Source organism: Eptatretus burgeri, chromosome 8, assembly GCF_056783735.1.
Source record: "Eptatretus burgeri isolate ZD-2024b chromosome 8, Ebu_testis_v1, whole genome shotgun sequence".
Classification (NCBI taxonomy): Eukaryota; Metazoa; Chordata; class Myxini; order Myxiniformes; family Myxinidae; genus Eptatretus; species Eptatretus burgeri.
Genome location: NC_140968.1, coordinates 17370384 through 17393327, shown reverse-complemented (window position 1 = coordinate 17393327; position 22944 = coordinate 17370384). Strand labels below are relative to the sequence as shown.

General features: G+C 43.4%; 1 protein-coding gene and 1 long non-coding RNA gene across 2 annotated transcripts in view; one reads left to right on the top strand and one right to left on the bottom strand.

Moving 5' to 3' along the window:
• Positions 1–22944, top strand: part of LOC147021206 (uncharacterized) — a 777227-nt gene that overhangs the window by 371047 nt on the left and 383236 nt on the right. The window lies entirely within an intron of this gene.
• LOC147021209 (uncharacterized) overlaps positions 17915–22944 on the bottom strand; it is a 139159-nt gene continuing 134129 nt past the window's right edge. The window contains exon 5 of the mRNA XM_085893698.1: positions 17915–21715. Within this exon, the coding sequence (XP_085749824.1) occupies positions 20802–21715 (914 nt within the window). The 3' untranslated portion in view covers positions 17915–20801. The remainder of the gene's footprint in view (positions 21716–22944) is intronic.

Here is a 22944-nt window from a genome sequence, read left to right as displayed (position 1 = left end):
GTTGCAAATTGGTGCATTTGGTCTATGAACACTAAAATGCCTTTTCCTGAGAATGGTACTTTTGATCAGGATTGTTTGAATCACCTGAGGAAAGTTCTGGAGGGAAATGAAGAGGATCAACGAGGAGCTAGAGTAGTTAAAGAGGAGAGAAGGGAGTGCAGACACGAGAGAGAGAGAGAGAGAGAGAGAGAGAGAGAGAGAGAGAGAGAGAGAGAGAGAGAGAGAGAGAGAGAGAGAGAGAGAGAGAGAGAGAGAGAGAGAGAGAGAGAGAGAGAGAGATATATATATATATATATATATATATATATATATATATATATATATATATATATATATATATATATATATATATATATATATATATATATATATATGGGGCTCCTCTTGGTGACAGATTCGGAGTGTAGACCCGATCTAGAAAGGCCATGTTGAAGGCTGCGTTCAGCTCGCAGTCTCTTGAGGCGTGCAAGCAATATATCGAACAGCGTCATGCTGAGACTGATTTCTGACCCAGGTAAACGGGCAAGGTAAACGAGCAAGGAGAATAGTTAAGTGGGAAATAGATAAGTGTTATAAATGTTTGTTGAGTTACCTGTTTGTATTTTTGTTTGTTCATTTTACTCACTGGAAGTTTGCTTGCTGTGAAATTGTTGTATGGTACTGTGTGGAGGTGTTACAGATTTGTAAATGCTTTGTGATTGGAAAGGTTGAGTTTTATATTATGTTAAGAATGCAAGTTAAGTGTTCCAACCTGGAACTCTTGTATGTTTGTATTCATATCTGATCTGTATGCACACTGATTTGCATTGATCTGCATGTGGTGCTGATGAAAACAAAATGGAGATAGAGATTGGTCATCATCGTAGATTGTGAAGACTCTCGAAAGGTGCAGTGCATGCACCAAATCCAGAGGAAACGATGGTGACCGATTCTGCAGGTGTTGTTGATTTACAGTGTGGGGCGGATGTCATTGAGAGTGGGTTTTTTTTTACCGAAGTGTGTGTGTGTGTGTGTGTGTGTGTGTGTGTGTGTGTGTGTGTGTGTGTGTGTGTGTGTGTGTGTGTGTGTGTGTGTGTGTGTGTGTGTGTGTGTGTGTGTGTATTTAATCTTGGTGAAAATCTGAATTGGAAGCGATTGTGAGCTCGATAAGGAATTGAAGATTATGTGTGAGAATCCCCTCCAAGTACTCGTGCGGTGGTTAAGCTGTGGGAGTCAAATGGATCAAAGCTCGGGTATTCTCACTGTTTGATAAACTTTGTATGCTGTTTTGGCTTTGAACACTGTACGTTGCATACATGATAAATGGATGGTCTCCTGGAGCATCATTTGAATACCTGTTATAATAATAAAATAATGATGCATTCAATTCATCTTGGGGTAATATGTTAAGTATCGAGGCCACTTTGGCTTGTGGCCATGTTGGCTTAGTGCTGATAACGCGAAGGTCGCGAGCTCTCTCTGTACGGGCCAACACTTTCCTGTGTTTGAATCTCGGCTTGGCTATGGAGTGAGATGAACGTGAAGTCCATTTAGGAGGCTCGCTATCGCCGGCATTGTGAGGAAAATCCTCTAGTTACTTGACCCGGCCGGGTGAAGTGCTGAGCAGCTGTTGGTGTGGCTAGAAAAAATTTATGGGTGCTGAGCCTCCAATCCGATTCATATGCAGATTCAAAAGGAAAAAGGTGGGGGCTACTGTGTTGAAATGCACATTCCGTGCCCAGTGACGTGTCAGAAATGTTTCCAAAATTTTGATTTGAATTGTAACCATTGTACTTAAAAGATGTGATCTAAATGTAGAAACATGATTTGGAATGATTTTAAAGTGATTTGATGATGTTCAGCACATTGGTCATAGGGCGATTCACAGATGAATCAATAATCCCTCGAATGGACGTTGAACTAGGCATGCTGTCTTCATTCATCTGTGAATGTTAAAGTTAATAAATGACATTGGTGGATGGATGTTAAAGACAGATTCCTGAAAAAGAAAACTACTGCTGGGAAGACAATGGCAAACAAACCAGTGTAACCCTTTGATCGATTCAGGCAGGCAAAATTAATTGCATAGATGAACGAAATGATGTTACCTCTTACATTGATTGATTTGTTAACCTCGTGTATAGTGTACAGACTGGCCGCTAGTGCACAGACTGGCTGCCTGATTGATGCTCCTTAAACAACATTCCAAACCTTGCCAAGCCAAGATCGAACTTTCTGTGCGGGAAGCAGACAGGAAAACACACCTGTTGTCTTTATATGGGCCTCTATCTGTCAGGGTAAATTCATAAGATTTAATTGGAGAAAATATTTTATTGTCACAATGATAGACCATAAAGCTGATTAAGCGAAATTGGATGAATAATGCACTAAAAGGTGGAGTTTTAACCTCATGGAGAAAGGAGAAAGAAGGCAAATTTCCCATGCCTCCCCCGCAGCAGTGATAAAGATTGGGAAGGTTCTTGCTGCATGTGTGGACGAAGTGTTTTGAGCTGCAATTTAAATGCTATTCACCTGATGAAAACTTTGACAAAATGATTTGCACAATTTCTGTACACCTGTTTAAAACAGAGGTTTAAACTGTATTTATTTGTTTTGATAAAGGAAATGGATTTGTATTTAAAAGGTCAGAGGATGTGATTAGATGGCTGGTGTATGTGAGTTGGTTATTGCAGCATGTTGCTGTTTTGGTGAGAGAGAAATGGACAAGATGGACAATGTCAGAGATTTAAATTGTTGATGGAATTCTGAATAGTGATGAGAGGGATTGGTTAAGTCATAGGGATTGGAAAAAATTATTTTTCCGAGATATTTCACTTCCATTTACCATGAAAGAAATGGATGCTCATCAGGTTAATGAAACAATGTTGGCATTTCGTATTGTTTAAACTGTTTGGAGAAATTTTGTAACAATGTTATCAAAGTTCTGGTTTCCAAAATGGACACTCTGCGGCCAAGGTGTGGTCTTGCAGCTCGGCAACTCGATGTCATGGCCGAGCGGAGTGGAACTCTCATCATGGGGGGGGGGGGGGGGTTTGCAGAGCTGAGAGGCTGAGAAAGGCTTCAAAAGAATCACTCTGTGATGACAATGATAGCCATGCTACTCTTGTTTAATTACTCCTGTGAATTAATGTAAGAATGTGCAACTTTGCTTTGAATTATTTTGGGAATCTATTTTGTGAATTACAACTTAGCACACAGGTGTGTTTTGCGCACACCTAGTCACAGCACACCAGTGTGTTTTTGACCTGTAATGATAGGGATGGGATAATCTTATGGTCAAAAGGACCAACAAGTGATACACATGATAATGTTTGCATGTGATATTAATCAGAAAAGTGATTTTCACACACCTTTCTACAGGATCGGTTGTCAAAATACATAAACATGGAGGTTGTGTATGGTAACTGTGTTAATTACTTTCAGACTAAGCTCATATAAATAAAAAAAGAACTCATTGAGAACGAACCATCATGTTTTTTTTGGTTATAATTGATAGAAACTTTTGTTTTGAGATTACAAATTGAGAATCCTTTTATCATACAAGTCTCATAATCCTAAATGAAATGTATTGGGGTCTTCAAGTGACAGAGTAATGATTGGTTATATCAGTGGGGTACGCTGCTGGTTATTAATAACTTGTATTTATTGATTAATATATTGTCAATCACTTTACCTATGGACCTTGTTAATCTGTCAATTGAGGATAGAGAAAAGTTACTGTGAATTGAATCAAGATAATAATATATTAAGTTGAGGTACTTACATAATATTGAAAGAGGGTCTGCATTATTAAATTTATTGACAGATTGGTCAGCATTACATATTTGGAATCATAAGTTAACTGCAAGGAATAATCGAGTTATGAGGTAAAACAGCATGGTATTTACATCTATCTATAATTCCAGCAATGTGTGTGTGTGTGTGTGTGTGTGTGTGTGTGTGTGTGTGTGTGTGTGTGTGTGTGTGTGTGTGTGTGTGTGTGTGTGTGTGTGAGACCGCTGTTTCTCGACAACCACTGGTCAGATCTAATTGAAACTTGCCAGGTATATTGCTGGGGGACCTGAGGATGTGCCTTTTCAAGGCTTGATATGAATCGGACAAGTGCCTCCCAAGTTATGGCCATTTATTTACCAAACCAATGACGAGACACGTTGTTGCGTGGGCATGGCCGATGGGGAAAGGAAGCTCAGTCGCGTTCCCCATTACGGGTTACAACATATGGGCTTCCGGAGAGTGATGACTCTGTGTATTCCAATAATTTCTCGATTTCTTATGCGCATTTATAGATAAACACAATGCCCCCAAGTTATGATCGTTTTCATATTAGACGGTGCATAAATTTCGGTAACATCAGAGTGAGCTGGTGTGCTCCGAACCAGGAAGTAATTTTTTTCTCTCTCTCTTCCTTTTTTGTTTTTCCTTGCGATAACATTGCGAAAAGGCAAAATACGTTGGCGCTAATTGAATATTTGGGTATTAAAACTAAATTGCGAATAATCGTAACTGCGAATAATATGCGAACTTCCGGGCCACGCACGTACGGGCACGCGAGAGCGAAAAAACGGCCTGTGTGGTTGTTGTTTGTTGCTCGCGGTTTGAATATTTTTTGATAATTTTTTTATTATTATTATTATTATTATTTTTTTACGGGCACGTACTAGTAACCATAATGCAGAATGACTCAAAGAATGGCGAGACCAACAGCAATCATGAAATCAATTAAATGGAATTAGGAATTGTATTGTAACTGTATTGCTCTCACTGATTAGGGGCTGGTACTGACCTGACTGTAATTTAAGTAAAATGCCTCTTCAATTTGTAGAAAGACAAACAAAAGGATAAACAAGAATTATGCGGAGTACGAAGGCATGACCATGTGATATGAATGTTAAATCGGTCAGAATAAAAGAACTATATTATTGAAAAGAGTGCAATGATGCTACGAGCCAATTTAAATATTACCTGTGTTATCTGTTAGACATGTGCGTGATTTTGATTAAGTGGTACTTATTGTATGTTTAGTTTATTAAGTTAAGGTATTTCTAACACTGACTTGACCATCTTTCATCAGTACGGAAGTGCAAAGTTAGCTGGAAATAAATAATGGCAGTTGCTCTGGAACTACTTGTGAATGAAACTGTGAATTGTTCAGCAGATATGAATGTTAAAATGGTAACTGTGCAAAATCGAATCGCTTTGGATTCAGGGTACTTGAAAGAAGTAGCCAACTTTCATAATTATTGTAAAGATGATGGAATATTTTTGGTGAAAATAATTATTGATTGCAAATTGGAATGCTGATAAAGACTGTTGCCCTTTTGACATGGAAATAGCAAATGAGATGAATGTTTTGAGTGTACATACAACTGAGATTTCTGAATATTTTAGCATGTTGTTTAGGGAAATAACAAGGAAAGGGATAAAATATTGATATAAGATATAATGCAAGTTGAATGCTTCTGTAAGAACCTTTGGCAGTCTTGTTGAAATGCATGAGCCCATGACATTTATGGATTGGCATGTTTAAATTGATGCTTAACCTTGCTTATATTTGTTTCAAAGTGTTGAGAGCAGTTGAACCATGCAATGTACGATTTCATCTAATGAAGCTTTGGAAGAACTTCCACCGAAAGATTGGACGATGGGGAGAACCCAGATTTGGGTGATTGGGCATTCAACACGTGATCATGAAACTACCCCCTTCCTGAGGAGATAAGATGAGCGATGTGGTGAAAAGGAAAAAGAAAAACCCACTGAAGAAAAGGTTGGACAAGTCAAACCACAGCAAGGCAAAGTCTTAACGTCGCCATTGTGTGATGCCAGGCAGGCCAGGCAAGCGTGGAGGAATGTCATCAGCCACGCTCACAAATTGCTGCTCTGCAAATACATCGTGAACTTGCCGTGGTCGCACAATGCACAACGAAGGCCCTGAAGGTCCACACGGTGAGTCGTCTACAACATGTGTTCAATGGTGTGGGTGGGGCTCGTGCAGCCATCGCGGCTGCATCCAACGTGCACAGCTCACTTGGTGAATCAAACCTGATTGCACAAAACTGCTGCTACGAGGCCCCAAACTCTGCTGGGACTGGATCTCTGGGTCGCCTCTCGAGTCCTTTTCGTCACCTTCAACCCAGTGTCAGGCCCAAGCTCATACCTGCCAAGATATACCTTCTCTTCAGCTCAAAGAGTGCCTCGACTGTGTTTCCCCTTGGGTGCTGCTCTCTCAATCACTTTACCTATGGTTTGTCTACCACGCCCCCTGACCTGCTTATCTTCTGACTTCGGGTAACATGTCTTTTTGATTTGTGACACATGCTGATGAACAGGCCATGAATTAAATGGAAAAGCACTCACTCACCTGGCTGGGACACTATTGAAATGGTTGTAATCCAGCATTCTTATGATATGAGCACTTGCTGCATTGTTGATTGAACTTGTGTAATGGATATCTTTTCTCCTCCAGGAATGGGGTATGGTGATCATGTGTAATATAATTATTCAAATTTTAATGATAAGGAAAAAAAGGGGGGAATTGTGGGAGAAAATAATTATATTAATGTACTCTCAATTATAATTGTTGCTGGTGTTTTATAAACTTAATTTTTATGCTGTAATGTCAGTTATGCTTCCCTTTACCCAAGAGTCTTTTAACCTAAATGTTGATAAAAGGAATGTCTCGCAATGGAACAAAGTGACCTGGTTGATGATGACAACTTTTGCCATGATTACGTCATTCGCTTTTCACCGAGAAGACACATATTGCAATTGGAGTTATTTTGCTTAGGCTTATCAGCCCCCTCCCCTCTCCCAAAAGCATATAAATGCCAGAAAATGTAATCTTGGTTTAGTGCAAATCATTGTAGATGTTTACCATTTTGGTGGCTTGTATTCCATAGGACTATGTTAACAAAATTATCTGATGCAATGTACTTTCCGTTGTGGACAGTGAATTCATTGTGGCTTTCATTTGAGTAAGAGGATTTACATCGAGTCGGTTAAAACGTAAACTACAAAATTCTACAACACCGTTGAGGGTAAAATGCTGACCTCAGCTCCAGTGTCGACTAAAAATCTGGTACCGGTGTTCCTGTGGACTGATGAAAATTAAGCGATTTTGTTGTTGGTCGCCAGACTGACGAGTTGCTGCTTGTTGCTGGGCGTGGTGTTTCCTGACTGTGAAACGGGGCGTGCTGTGAAAACTGCAAGGCTGAACACACTTTAGAGTTGTAGCAACTCTAAAGCTGCACCTTAAATCCTGGAGAATGGTACCATCCCAGCCTAGGCTGGATGTTGGCAAGCTCAGGGATGAGAGAGTAGCTGAGGAGTTTGCGAACAGGCTGAGTGGACACTTGGGGGGTCTGGGTGCTTTGGGGGGTCCTGAAGAGTTGTGGAGTGCCTTCAAGACCACCGTCCTTGATGTTGCCGGTGGATGTCTTGGAACTCACCGTAGGGCAAAAAAGAATTTTGTCTCTCAAGGGACACTGGATACCATTGACCAGAGTCGCAGGGCCAGGCTGAATGGTAGAGTTGAGCTGTTCAGGGAGCTGAGGCGAAAAACTGTACGTGCACTGACGGTGGACAAGGAGGCCTATGTGTGAGGAATCTGTGAGGGGGTAGAGCATCACCTGTGGACAGGTGATTCTCGTCCTGCTTACAGGGGAATTCGCGCATTGCGTTCATCCAAGCCCATCCCTCGGAGCACTGCAGTTAGAGCAGAGAGTGGTAGGCTCTTGACAGAGGAGTCTGAAGTGAAGGCCCGCTGGGCCGGTTACGTTGAGCGGTTGTACCAGGCTGATCCCCCAGCTGTCGAGTTGGACGTCAAGGGTGTTACAATCCCTGTTGCTGACCCTCGAATCAACTGTGGTCCACCTTCGCTTGTGGAAACATGGGCTGCTGTGAACCGGTTGAAACGGGGCAAAGCTCCAGGGATCTGTGGCATCCATGCTGAACTTCTCAAGGCTGGTGGAAATGCTGCACTCGTGTCGTTGCATGCAGTTTTGTGCTCTGCCTGGAACACAGGCATCATCCCAACTGACTGGAAGAGGGGCCTTGTTGTCCCTCTCTGGAAAGGGAAGGGTGATCGCCAAGACTGCAACAACTACCGAGGGGTGACGCTGCTCTCTGTGCCGGGCAAGGTCTTTGCTCGGATAATTCTTGATAGGGTTCGCCACCATCTGCTTGAGCACCAGCGTCCAGAGCAGTCAGGCTTTACACCAAAGAGGTCAATGATTGACCGTATCCTTGCTCTTCGTGTCCTCACTGAATGCAGACGAGAGTTTCGGCAGGGGCTGCTTGCAGCCTATGTTGATCTCTGTAAAGCGTTCGATTCAGTGAATCGGGATGTCCTCTGGAGGATTCTTGGTCTTCGTGGGGTGCCACCAAAACTGATCGATCTGATGTCTGAACTCTACTCTGGTACTGAGAGTGCTGTGAAGTGTGGTGGTACCATCTCTGACTCATTTCCAGTTGTTACTGGAGTTCGTCAGGGGTGTGTACTGGCCCCCACACTTTTCAGCACTTGTATGGACTGGATTCTAGGGAGGATGTCGGAGAGATCAAGCTGCGGTGCATCGTTTGGGAATGTCAAGATCTCGGACCTTGATTTCGCAGACGATGCAGATCATCTTTGCGGAGACTTTAGATATCCTTTTGGGGGCCCTTGAGGTGCTGAATGAGGAGTCGGAACCGCTGGGATTACGGGTTTCTTGGGTCAAAACTAAGATCCAGGCTTTCGGTGACATCTTGGATGCTGCTCTCCTGTCTGTTTGTGGTGAAGACGTTGAGGTCGTGGAGAGATTCACTTACCTTGGCAGTGATATTCATGTCTCTGCTGGCTGTGAGTCGAGGTCAATAGACGTCTGGGTCGGGCCTGGGGAGTCATGGATTCACTGGATCATGGGGTGTGGCGCTGCCGGTACCTGTGCGGGAGGACGAAAGTCCGAGTCTTCAGGTCCTTGGTACTTCCAGTCTTGCTCTATGGATGCGAGACTTGGACTCTGACCAAGGATCTGAGACAGAGACTTAATTCCTTTGGTACCAGGTCTTTTTGGAGAATCATTGGCTATCGCTGGTCAGATTTTGTGTCCAACGAGCGGTTGCCGAGAGACTCAGATGAGATTTGTTACTTGCATTGTCCGTGAGCGTCAGTTGCGGCTGTATGGACATGTGGCTCGTTTTCCAGACGCTGATCCTGCTCACCAGATTCTCTCAGCGAGGGAGTCTCATGAGTGGAGGAGGCCAGTGGGCCGACCACGTGCCTCGTGGTTGCAGCAGGTTGACCATCATCTCAAGGAGATGGGGATGGGCCTGGCATCTGCCTGGGGGATGGCCAGACGGAGGCCCCTGGAGTACCGGCGGGAAGTGGACGCAGCGACGCGCTGTTCTGGCACATGCTCCCATACCTGACCTGACCTGAACACACTCATTGTTCCTCAGATGACCTCATATCCAGTATTGACCAAAAATCGAGTGCCGTTGTTCCTGTTGTCGAAGAATATTCAATTCCTCTTGTACGTTTGAACCATTTAATACATCTCCATATGGAGAACCAGAGGAGATTCAATAACACAAGGAAACAACACACTTTTCTTAGGATTCTGCCTTCCATAGATTTTTGAGTTCTTATGTAATATGCAGGGGTAAGGGGGATAAGATCATAAGTCAACGTCTGGTCATCCTCAAAACAGAATGGTGCCAAGACTGCAGCACTTGGGTGCTGGAATATATCACACATGGCCCCTTGGTCTGGATGTCAGGAGGTTAGCCAGAATTGAGAGGGCTGGGGAACGATTTACAATCTAAAGTTGAGAAGAGTGCAAAAAATCATCTGGATATCACCTCGACAAACATTCCATTGAAGCCAGACTGAAGCCTCCAATCAGACACTAATAGAATTGTTTATACATGAGAAACCCTTAGCTAAATAAAACGCATGTTTGAGTACATATATGTTGTATTTAAATACATTTTCCATGAAAGGGTTATAACAATACATTGTGCTATATGCTAAAAATATTTACTTTTTCAAGTTAATTATCAATAGTTTAATTGACAACATTTTATGTTTTTATCACACTTAAACCCATTATGCTAATTTTGGAGAAATTTGCATCCACACTGTGGACTGATGAAAAACTAAGCGATTTCATTGGTGGTCACCAGACCAACTCGTTGATGCTTGTCGTTGGATGTGGCATTTCCCCGACTGTGAAATGAGTCGGGCTGTGAAAACTGCAAGGCTGAACACACTTGCATCGATTCTTCCCAAATTGCCAATGATACCAGCATGCACCTCCTTCATGTTGCTGTGCACCAGGATGATGTTAATGTCAGGTCAGGCCAGATCAGATATGTAACTTGCTACAGGTACCATGTAAACCTGTACTCATCTGCTTCATGGTCGGTTTGTCGGTGACTGAACCATCTCCCCCACCAGGTTTCCTGGTGAGGAGGCTGTATCAACATGGACACCCATCAGTATTAAAAACAAAATCTGTCAAAGGGTAGAGGAGCTCCTTGTGAGCCAACGGCCATCCATATCTAGTGCTCAACTGTGTCTGTGGACGTCCTCCTGCAGTTGGGTTACTTTTTATGAGGAGATTGGTGGCAGGATGTGCACTTCGGCCAACGTAAAACTCTTCATCCCGCAAAACCTACGAAAAGCAAAAATAAATCTGAAAACCCACTCCATGGGAGTACCTCCTGTGCAGCTTCCCTCCGCAGGGCAGCGCACCGAATGATGGGATTGTGGCAAAGCCTTTGGGACCCCCGATCTTAAATGACAGGAGGGAAACCACAGGGTAACCTTCCAGGGTCAGATTGCGGTAGAGTGTGTCTGGGTGGTGCTGAGGTGTCTTCCACCAGATGGTGGTTTCCTTGGGTTAACCTGAGGCAGTCCCTTCGGGTTGGTGCCTGGAATGTCCTATCACTAAGAGAGGATGATCATCTGAGCTCAAGTATTTGGACATTGGTATCGCAGCACTCTCTGAGGTTTGGAGACCAGATTGTGGCAATCATGGCAGGTGGTCTGGTCGCTCTGATGGTTACCATGCCCCAGGAGTTGCTGTGGCTGTTTCCAGTAACCTGACTCCAATGATAATTGAGGTAACACCAGTCAACGGGCGTATTATGAGACGAAGGATTCATCACTCCTTGGGTGTCATTTCCCGGTCTCTGTGTATGCTCCGACTGAGGCGAGTGATCTCACCGTGAAGGATAGATTCTATGCCATGCTCGAGTCTGTGGTTGATCAGTGCCCCAGGCGAGACACTCTTCTAGTCATGTGGGATTTCAATGCATCAATTGGAACTGATAGCGATGGTTATGAGACATGTGTTGGTCCCCATAGGTCTGGAACTGTGAACCAGCAGAAAACTAAGTTCCTTGACTTTGCAAGAAGTCATGGACTAAGGGTGGCTGCTTCATGGTTTCAGCGCCCACAAGCTCATCGCTGGACTTGGTATTCCAAGGCTGGTGGTGTGGCAAAGGAGATTGACCATGTGCTCATTGGTGGTCGCTGGAGGATAATCCAGAACTGCAAGGTCTCCCGGAGTGCTCAGTTCCTCAATACTAACCACAAGCTTGTTGTAGCAACACTGAAGTTGCAGCCTAAATCCAGGAAAATGGTGCCATCCCAGCCGAGGCTGGATGTTGGCAAGCTCCAGGTTGAGAGGTTAGCTGAGGAGTTTGCAAACAAGCAGAGTTGAGATTTGGGGGGGGGTCTGGGTGCGTTGGAGGATCCTGAAGAATTGTGGAGTACCTTCAAGACCACCGTCCTTTATGTTGCTGGTGGATGTCTTGGAATTCACCACAGGGCGAAGAAGAATTTTCTCTCAAGGGACACTGGATACCATTGACCAGAGTCGCAGGGCCAGGCTGATTGGTCGAGCTGAGCTGTTCAGGCAGCTGAGGCGTAAAACTGTATGTGCATTGAAGGTGAACAAGGAGGCCTATGTGTGAGGAATCTGTGAGGGGGTAGAGCATCACCTGTGGTCAAGTGATTCTCGTCCTGCTTACAAGGGAATTTGCACATTGCATTCCTCCATGCCCATCCCTTGGGCTACTGCAGTAAGAGCAGAGGGTGTTAGGCTCTTGACAGAGGAGACCGAAGTGAAGGCTCGCTTGGCCGGTTACTTTGAACAGCTGTACCAGGCTGTTCCACCAGCCGTCGAGTTGGATGTCAGGGGTTTTACTATCCCTATTGCTGACCCTCCAATAAACTGCGGTCCACCTTCATTTGTGGAAACACTGTGTGCAGTGAATCGGTTGAAATGGGAGTAAAGCTCCTGGGATTTGTGCCATCCATGCTGAACTTCTCAAGGCTGGTAGAAATGCTGTACTCATGTCATTGCATGCAGTTCTGTGCTCTGCCTGAAACACAGGCATCATCCCAACTGACTGGAAGGGGCCTTGTTGTCCCTCTCTGGAAAGGGAAGGGTGATCACCAGGACTGCAACAAATACCAAGGGGTGATGCTGCTCTCAGTGCCGGGCAATGTCCTTGCTCGGATAATTCTTGATAGGGTTCACCACCAACTGCTTGAGCGCCAGCGTCCAGAGCAGTCTGCTTTTACACCTGAGTACAATGATGGACCACATCCTTGCCCTTCCGGTCCTCACCAAAAGCAGACTTGAGTTTCGGCAGGGGCTGCTTGCAGCCTATGTTGATCTCTGCAAAGCATTCGATTCAGTGAATCGGGATGCCCTCTGGATGATTCTTAGTCTTCATGGGGTGCTTCAAAAAGCTGATGAATTTGATGTCTGAACTATATTCTGGTACTGAGAGTGTTGTGAGATGTGGTGATACCATCTCCAACTTATTTCTGGTTGATACTGGAGTTTATCAGGGGTGTGTACTGGCCCCCACACTATTCAGCACCTGTATGGACTGGATTCTGGAGAGGATGTCTGAGAGATCAAGCTGGGGTGCATCGTTTGGGAATTTTAAGATCTCATCTTGATGTCACAGATGATGCAGTCATCCTTGCAGAGACTCTGGATATCCTTTTAAGGGCCTTCGAGGTGCTGAATGAGGAGTTGGAGCTGCTGGGATTATGGGTTTCCTGGTTCAAAACTAAGATCCAGACTTTCAATGACATCTTGGATGCTGCTGTCTTGTCTGTACCCATTTGTGGGGAGGATGTTGTTATGGAGAGATTCACTTCCCCAGCAGTGATATTCATGTTTCTGCTGGCTGTGAGATAGAGGTTAATGGATGTATGGATGAGGCCTGGGGAGTCTTCGATTCACTGGCCATGGGGTGTGGCGCTGTCAGTTCCTATGCTGGACAACAAGCCTGAGTCTTCAGCTCCTTGGTACTTCCTGTCTTGATCTAAGGATGTGAGACTTGGAGTCTGACCAGGGCTCTCTTTGGAGAATCCTTGGCTATCGCTGGTCAGACTTTGTGTCCAACGAGTGGTTGCTGAGAGAGACTCAGATGAGATTTGTTACCTGTATAATCCGTGAGCGTCAGCTGTGGCAGTATGGACATGTAGCTCATTTTCCTGATGCTAATCCTGTTCACCTGAGTCTCTCAGCGAGCCAACCTCATGAGTGGAGGCGGCCAACGGGCCGACCACATGCCTTATGGTTTCAGCGGGTTTATTGGGATCTGAAGAAGATGGGGATGGCCAGGCGGCAGCTCCTGCAGTACCGGCAGAAAGTGGACGCAGCGACGCACTGCGCTGGCAGATGCTCCCATACCTTACCTGAATGTTTGGATTGACCTCACTTATGGTGACATATGTTTATTTTATTGAATTGAATGTTTGGATTGATCACGCTTATGACGTGACACGTGTTTCCTCAATCTAATTGAATGTTTCGCCTGTTATTACTTCAATAGTCATACTGATACAAAAATACAAATTATTCACAACATTATATCATTGCTTGTTCTGAATCTGGATATATTTTCTGATGCATTCAGTTATATTATGCCTGGTGTTGGCTTAATGGTTGGGGTGGTGGGCTTGGAATTCTCGGGTCCTGAGTTGAAATCCCGCTCTGCTGTTGAATTAATACCAGGTGGGGTTAACTCGGCCTATCATCCTTCCGAGGTCGGCAAAATGAGTGCCAGCATGCTGGTATACTGCGTTGGAGTGGCGACCTGGCCAGGATTGTGCCCAATAGCCAAGGAGACTGCTTAAGCAGCACCAAAGCTCTGCACAGTGTATGGTCCCAATCTCGTCCTCAGTTATATTCAGTAATAACAAGAAGTGTAAAGACTCATGTGTCTTGTACATCATGTATTGGGGAACAATTTTATTACTCCCATTCTTGGTTAATTTACTGCAATATTTTTACTGTTCAATTGCAGAATAATTTGTCTATAAACTATCATGTCTTTATTGGTTAACACAGGAATTAATGACTGGAGACAGTTAATCAAAATTGATCAATTGCTAGTAGATTGCATTGGTAATATATTGACTCTTCAACCACAGTAAATGGGAACAGTATCTATCATTGAATACAGGAAAGCATTGCCCCGAAGTTTGTAAGCTAAATTGTCAACGAATACATTTTGACAGGGTTTTGATTGTATCTTTCTAGTTTTTCATCCGTCTCCACCTGCAATGCTGAATAAACAGTTGAAGCAAGACAAGTCGTTCTTATATTGCCTTCTACATTTATTTTAGAAACTGCAGAAATTTTACGGTAAATCTCAATTGGCTGCACCTGGATTAGAACAGCGGCAAAAGCTAAAAAGAGACCTGGAAAAGGATTTTAAAATATTCTCTCATTACAAACTGGTATCCATCATAGATTGTTTGTGCACAGGGTCCTGAATTTGAGCTTACTTCCAATCATCAGCAAGGTCGTCAAAGCCATCATCGCAGTTGACATAAAATCATACCTTTTATCCAACAACCTCGTCTCAAATCATGAATTTGGATTTAGATCAGGTCACTCGAACTTGGACATGCTGCTTTTACTCTCCAAACAATGGTTGAAGACCTTTAATAGCAGACATGATATCAAGGCCGTCTATCTGGGCATATCTCGAGCTTTCAATATGGTCTTGCATCGCCCATTGCTCTCCAAACTGTCTGCTTATCAAATCCAAGGCCAACTCCACTCTTGGATGATTGACTTCCTCCACTCTTGCAGCCAACATGAGGCTCTCAACAGAACCCTTTCTTCTCCTTTCTCTGTCAAGGCTGAACGACCCCCATTGTATTGTTCTCAGCCCCATCTTCATCAATGATCTCACTGTCTCTGGAAAATCCTCATTATCTCCTTGCTAATGACTCCACTCTCTGCCATGACATCCTCATCCTTCTGACAGACAGCAGCCTCTTACCTCTCTTCAGACCTTGACAAAATCACAAACTAGTCAAAAATTTATCTCTCTCCTCCTCTCTTCTCTTCCCCTTCTGCCAAGGACCACAAGTACCACAAACCCATCAACTTTCTCAACAACTCTCTTGAAGAGGTTCAGTCACTCAAACTCTTGGATCTCAATCTCAGCCATGATCTCTTGGGTTCATGATCAAGCCACATTTCAAAGTTGGCCACCAAAACCAGACTGGACATCCACCATTGTGCATAGTCCTTCCTTTGCACACCTGAGCTCCAATCCACCTACAAGGCCTTCATCGACAGCTTAATGGAGTACTGCTCTCCCATCTGGGCAGGCTCCCCTGGCTCACTTCCTGCTCAGCTTGAAGCCATGGAAACAAAGGCCTTCAAAATAATTGAAATCTCTCACGATGAATCTCAGTCTGTGGGCCGATCACTTCGCTACCGCCAACATGTTCGTGGTCAACATCTTCTTCAGACTCATTTCTGGTCTTGCACCCTCCGCCCTTCTCTCTCCTCGGGATGTGCAGGATACACGCAGTCTACCAGAAACCCCCTCAGAGTGAAACTGCAAAATCCAGAACCATTGCTTCCTTCTACTCATGTATTCCTCTTTTTCCCACCTGTGGAACCACATTCCACACACTCTTCCATCTGATTCTTCCCTCCAGGTCTTCAAGATATATGCTCACTACCATCTCAAGTCATCACCCATCCATAACCATGATCTTTTCTACACCCATTAAACAACCCCCCACCACTTCCACAATTTTACTGATGTATTCAACTTTTTCACCCCTTATGTTGCCCCCTAACCGGCATCGTTACCTGCATCCCTTATTTGTAAGTCTCCATCTTTTCCCCCCTCCGCCCTGCTGTTGGCAATTCCCCTTTCTACTGCTGGTCCCTTTGTTATGTTGTGTCCTGATCTGTCAGCTTGAAGCTCTTTCACGAGCCGACCGAAGTCCGAAGGCCGAAGCGAACTTCTTTCACGAAATCTGAGCTCTTTCAAGAGCCTAGGCCATGTATATAAAAAATGTCGAGGGTTGAAAGAACATTCTCCTCCTTCTCAAGTGCAAACAGCAGTGAATGAGTGAAGATCAAAATACAGTGGGTCAGGATGATAGAAGACTTAAAATGATGTTGTCTGTTGAAAACTCGGAAGGGAAGATCAGGATTGGACTTCCACTCATCCGTTGCCTTTTCCCCTTGGATAAGCTCATACAATGCTTGAATGTTGTGATTGTGGAGAGCATCAGAAATGTGGGACGCCATCCAGACCAGGGCTTTTGAATTTTGGCATCTTGGTGAGTATTTCATAATTTTCTGTTTTGCAATTATCACTTGAGGAATATCCCCTCGATGTTGCTTCTTCTTTTCCGAGTTTTGGATTTGTTCCGCCTTCTTGTTGTGTTCTTTTCAGTTTTCTTCGTTTTTAGTTTTTGATTGCATCTTATGAGTGAATTTTCAAACTGCTGCTCTTTTCTTGTCATTTACTCTGTTTGAGGTTTTTTAGGGTCTCATTGATTGTTATCTCCATTTGGATTTGAGGAGGTGGGAGGGAGTTTACCAAAAGGAGGTGAAGATTTTGAGTTCTGGGAGAAGGATCACGATTCATGTACCAAACTGTGAAATGTTATTCTCATAGCCTCGTTCCAAGGGCTCTTTTCAAAATCTTCACTGAACCTCTGACGGCCCCCACTTGAAACTTGTTTGGAGTTATAATCCCAGAATGATTTTTAAGTACTCGGTAAGGGTTTTCTTTATCTTTCCTGTAGCTCTGACTATCACTGGTACAATTTCAACTTCAATTTCCAAGTCTTGTTGACCTCATTTTTCAGATCCTGGAATTTGGTCATTTTCCTGATTTCTGTGGCATTTAGTTCAAAGTCATTGGGAAATGAAACCTCAATCAACAACACTGACTTTTCCTTTTTGTGTTTGAGCACATAACAATGTCCAGACGCAATGCTTTGTTTGTGATGTCCATACTTCCCGCCATTCTCTTAAACTTAAAGGCATTGGTGTAGTTTCCTTGGTCTTGAGCATTTATGATGACTTGTTCTCCATCCCAATTAATTTGACCTTCTCTTAGCCATTCCATTGAACCTTCTTCCTTGTTAATCCCTGTCCTTCCAAGCTCTTTTTTATTTTCCTGCTATTTTATCATTCTCCCATTTGTCAGAGTATATCTGCTGATATTTATTTTTGTAGTTTTTCTTTGCAATCATTGGGGCTGTATTTGTTTGGTTTTCCTGTGTTATATCCATCATTTGCATCTGTTTTTTGAAGTTTGTTGCTAAATGGATTCAGGATCCGTTTTCTGGTTTGTTGTTTTCTTGCTCCTGTACAAATCTCATCCTATAGTCTGCTGAGCTATTCACATACTCCGCTATTCCGACACACGATGTTCTGTGCACTTGGTTAAGCTCCAACAGACCTCCTTCCTCTCGCCTCGGTAAGTACAAGCGCATTGGTTTTTGTTAGGAACATCTTGTGAATAATTGGAAGTTTTGTTGTTTTGGTGTCGAGATTGTTGATCTCCAATTGTGGCCAGTTTAAATTGTAGTTATATTGGAATACCAGCACTGCAAGTTGGTTTATAGTTTTGGTTTTGTTTTTTGGGGAGAGGGTTGACCAGAATTAGTTTAAGTCTGAGTAGGTACTCTGTACTGATTATATTGTTGCGGATCCGGGGTGGCGAGATTCTGACCCGGTCGCTGGCGCCAGCCTCGCCACCACCGTCTCCGGGAATCTATAACGCCAGCCGGCTCGGCACAGGCCTCGGGTCACGCATCTTCAATCGCGAAACCAATGTAATCCTGTACCTTATCAGTTGGGGAGATAGAACCCCTGGTTACAGACTGGCTTTGTCAGTGACCGAGTGGAGTCTACCAGTCTGTAACCACTTTGGTTTTATATGCCAATCAAACGGATCGTTTCTCGACGCGACACACCTTAATCCATAGCGGCAACTGCATTTATTAATTAAGAATTAACCAGATTTATTGGGGAATATCAGGGATCACAGAACAAGCAATAAATACGACAATGGTTTTATTAACAATCAACCCGTTAACTAGGGAACCACGGTCTAAAGGTTTCGAGGGGATCACTACAAAATATGCCTTATACAACACGTGCAAACAAAACAGACAGACAAACAGCATGCATGCAGGAGAAGACAGAGTACTTGTTGATGGCTCATGGATGAGAGGAGAGCGTCCAAGAAGCACGAATGTCGCTCGTAACAAACAAGCGGGTGTCCACAGGTTCGAACTCCCGCTCGAACGTGCCCCGCGGCAAGAAATGGTGGCGCAGTGCCTTTCCTATACAAGTCACTGCGTATGCACGTTCTCCTAAGCGCGTTCTGGCTCCGCGCAACGTCGACGATGCGAGACCGCCGATCTCTCTCCAGGGTTCAGCACACAAATCCCAGCCTGGCCTGTTCTCCAGACAAGTCCCAAGTCGAGGTCCGAGTTCCACAGGCGGATCGACAAACGTGTCGCGCCGTTGGTGTCAGCAGGGACCGTCCGATGGTCCGCCGTCTCCTCTCCAGCCTTCCCGCCTCGAAGCCCGACTCCCGCTTCATCCTCTCAGTTCCTCTCTCGGTCGAATCACCGACGTGTAGGTCGGTTCAGCGTCTCTCCCGGCAGATCCAACACGGTGCCTCCTTCATTCGCTCGCCTCAAAGCGACTCCGAGCACGCCTCGAGAACCCGGCTGTTCTTCACACACAGCACTCTTTTGTTCCTTTTTCTTCTCGCTTCTCTCGGCGACTAACTGACCAAAGGTCCCGCCCCCTCACGTCACTTCCTGTCCAGGCCACTCCTCTCGCTCTAGGCCACTCCTCACTCGTCCGTACAGGAGAGGAAGAAGAATCATCTCTCGTTTCACCACCGTATGAACATAAAAACAGTCTTTTAACCTCTCGACACACACATATCGTCCCTTATACCAAGCAACCTATCTATACATGAATTTAATGGGGGAACTGAGCTAATCCTATACTTAGTATTCCCATTAAGGGCCATTTCCGTAACAATATCATGCATTGCTTTGTGTTGTACTAAGTGCCTTTTTATATTCCTAAGTACTTGTAGGATGCTTCATTTTCTAGTTCCTGTGTTGTACTTCGATTGATTGAGATGTTGTCTGTTCTTTTCGTTCTTCCTTGTATAAATGTGCATTGGCATATTTGTCAAAACCAAACTCCATTCGGATGTCCTCAGAGTACTGCTTTACTACTTTCAGTTGATCTGCCAATTTCTTATCATTTGGAGCGAAGAGTTTTATATCATCCATGTACAGTCGGTGTGTTACCTTTCTTGTTTCTTTCGTCATTTTTCTGTTGTATATCAGATTGTATCGATGTCCTTGTTCATTGGTGAGGTTACTCAGTGGGTCCAGAGCCAGACAAAATACGAGCGGAGGAAGACTGTCACCTTGTAAGATACCACGTCTTATTTTTACTGCTGGGATTTCAATCTTTCCTTCCACGTAGGGTAATATCAGAGTTGTGTTCCAGTGTCATTGCTTTCTCAATCAGTATCAATGAGAATTAATTTTATATACTTGCATGCATTTTATAATCCATGAATGTGGGACACTGTCAGAGGCTTTTTTGTAATCTATCCAGGCTATGGATAAGTTGGTTTGGTGGAGAATGCAGTTTTCGAGGATGGTTTTATTTAACAATAAATGGTTTATCGTTCCATAACCTCCCCTTTTACAACCTTTCTGCTCTGCCTCCAAAGCTCCTTGTTGGGCGAGGTAGTCGTAAACTGCATCAGTGATTATACCTGTTAAAAGTTGGTATGTTCTTAGTAGCCACGTTAATGGTCTGTATTTGTTCGGTAGGTGGGTTTCTTCAGATTTGGGAATTAGAAGTGTGTTACCTTTTGTGAGCCATTCGTCCTTTGACTGTTTGCCTTGGATGAGCTCGTTAAATGCTTGAGTGTAGTGAGGGTGGAGAGCATGTAATTGCTTTAGCCATAAGCTTGGAATCCCATCCAGGCCTGGGCATTTGAAGTTCGGTGCTTTTGCGAGTTGTCTTCTAATTTTTTCCCCGTCCATTGTCAGTGGCTGCATTTCCTCGAGCTGCTGCTTTTTATTTTCCAAGTGTCAGATCCACTCTGCTTCCTTGTGTTCTTTTTCCATCTTCAAATATACCCTACCAAGATTTTTCTTGGTCATCTTTTTTTGGGGGGAAGTTGTCACATTTTGTTTCTGTTTCCTGAGCTTGTGGTAGAACTTTTTTGAGTTGTATTCAAACTGCTGATTTTGGTTTCTTCTATTATTGGCCTCATCATAGTTTATTTTCCTTGCTTTCTGTTGAATGTGGAGTTTACTATGGACAGCTAGTGGGTCGAGTCCATTGTTTTCTTTGTTATAATTCTTTTTTTCTTGTCTGATTCTTTTCATGAGATTTGGGCTTCTTTTTCCCCTCTTAAATTGTTCTATTCGTCCGGTTTCCACCCACAGACGGTCTCTCTGCTTCTCAAGTCTGTTTCCATGGTGGGGTTTTGTTTCTGGTCAGGTTATCAGATCTATCTTTTTGTGTCGTTGTTTGTCTGTCATTTTCTCTTGGAAATGTCATTGATTGCTCTCCTATGTGGATGCTCATATGTGTATTCAAACTGCCTTTTTCAGAGAAACCTTTAACACATATGGAGCATTTGTAAGGACGTTCAAGTGTGTGGATCCTCATATGCTTATTCCAACTGCCTTTATCACAGAAACCTTTATCACATATGGAGCATTTGTAAGGACGCTCTCCTGTGTGGATCCTCAAATGTATTTTCAAATGGCCTTTTCGAGAGAAACCTTTATCACATATGGAGCATTTGTGAGGTCGCTCTCCTGTGTGGATCCTTGTATGCTTATTCAAATCGCCTTTATGAGAGAAACCTTTATCACATATGGAACATCTGTAAGGACGCTCTCCTGTGTGGATCCTCACATGTATTTTCAAATGGCCTTTTCGAGAGAAACCTTTATCACATGCAGAGCATTTGTAAGGACGCTCTCCTGTATGGATCCTCATATGCTGATTCAAATCGCATTTATGAGAGAAACCTTTATCACATATGGAGCATTTGTAAGGTCGCTCTCCTGTGTGGATCCTTGCATGCTTATTCAAATCGCCTTTATGAGAGAAACCTTTATCACATATGGAGCATCTGTAAGGACGCTCTCCTGTGTGGATCCTCATATGTATTTTAAAATTGCATTTATCAGAGAAACCTTTATCACATGTGGAGCATTTGTAAGGTCGCTCTCCTGTGTGGATCCTCATATGTGTATTCAAATTGCCTTTTTGAGAGAAGCCTTTATCACATACGGAGCATTTGAATGGTCGCTCTCCTGTGTGGATCCTGTTATGCATTGTCAAATAGCCTTTTTCAGAGAAACCTTTATCACATGTGGAGCATTTATAAGGATGCTTTGCCATGTGGACCCTCCTGTGCTTATTCAAATAGCCTTTTTCAGAGAAACCTTTATCACATGTGGAGCATTTATAAGGACGCTTTGCCACATGGACCCTCCTATGCTTATTCAAATTGGCTTTTTGAGAGAAAGCTTGATAACATTTGAAGCATTTGTAAGGTCGCTCTCCTGTGTGGATCCTCACGTGCATATTCAAATGTCCTTTTTGAGAGAAACCTTTGTTACAGACAGAGCATTTGTGTGGGCATTCTCCTTCATGGATTCTCATATGTATTTTGATGTTTCTCAGTGAAGTAAAACCTACACTGCATATATTACACTTGTAACACATTTGCCTTTCGATAACCTTTTTGGATCTGTTTAATTGAACAGTGATATTTGTGCTGTTTTCACCAGTCGTGCACTTGTATTTTGAAGGTCGTGAGTCTTGTTTCTTCAAAATAGATATCTTCTTCACTGTCAAACTGCTCCTGGACCGTACCTGTCCAACTGGACTTCTTGATTGTTCTACAAAAACACAGAAGAAGTTATTTTACTATTTTTTTTGTCAAATTCAAAATATTTAACAATTTCAAAAATTTTATAAACCCTGTATTCAAAAGATTGAATGTTCATTTTGCAGGTTTTTCCTCACCTGTTGCAGAACAGACAGTACTGCCATTTGTCAAATGAACATCTGAATCTTCCTTTGCAGAAGCATATCTTGAAGTTTCTGAGACAAATGATCCGTTGTCTATCCTGGAAATGTGGAGTCTAGACGACACATTACCTGAAAGTGATGAGGGACATAAAGTTTAAAACACTGCCATATATAAATCCGGTCAATAGATAATATGCAAGAGACTTCACTTACGCTGTTTGAACGAGGCTCCATAATGCTGCCGCAATTACGGGAGATGAATTAAGGTGTTTACACCAATAAATTATATATATATATATATATATATATATATATATATATATATATATATATATATATATATATATATATATATATATATATATAGTTGCGGAAATGGCCCTTAGTGTGTTATTAAATATAAGATTAGCCCAGATCCCCCATTAAATGCATGTTTAGCCAGGTTGTTCGGTAAATGGACGTTACAGGTGTGTCGGGGTGTTTATAAGAGGCTGTTTATTGTTCGTACAGTGGTGGTGGACCCGAGAGGTTCTTGCTCTTCATTCCCCTCTCT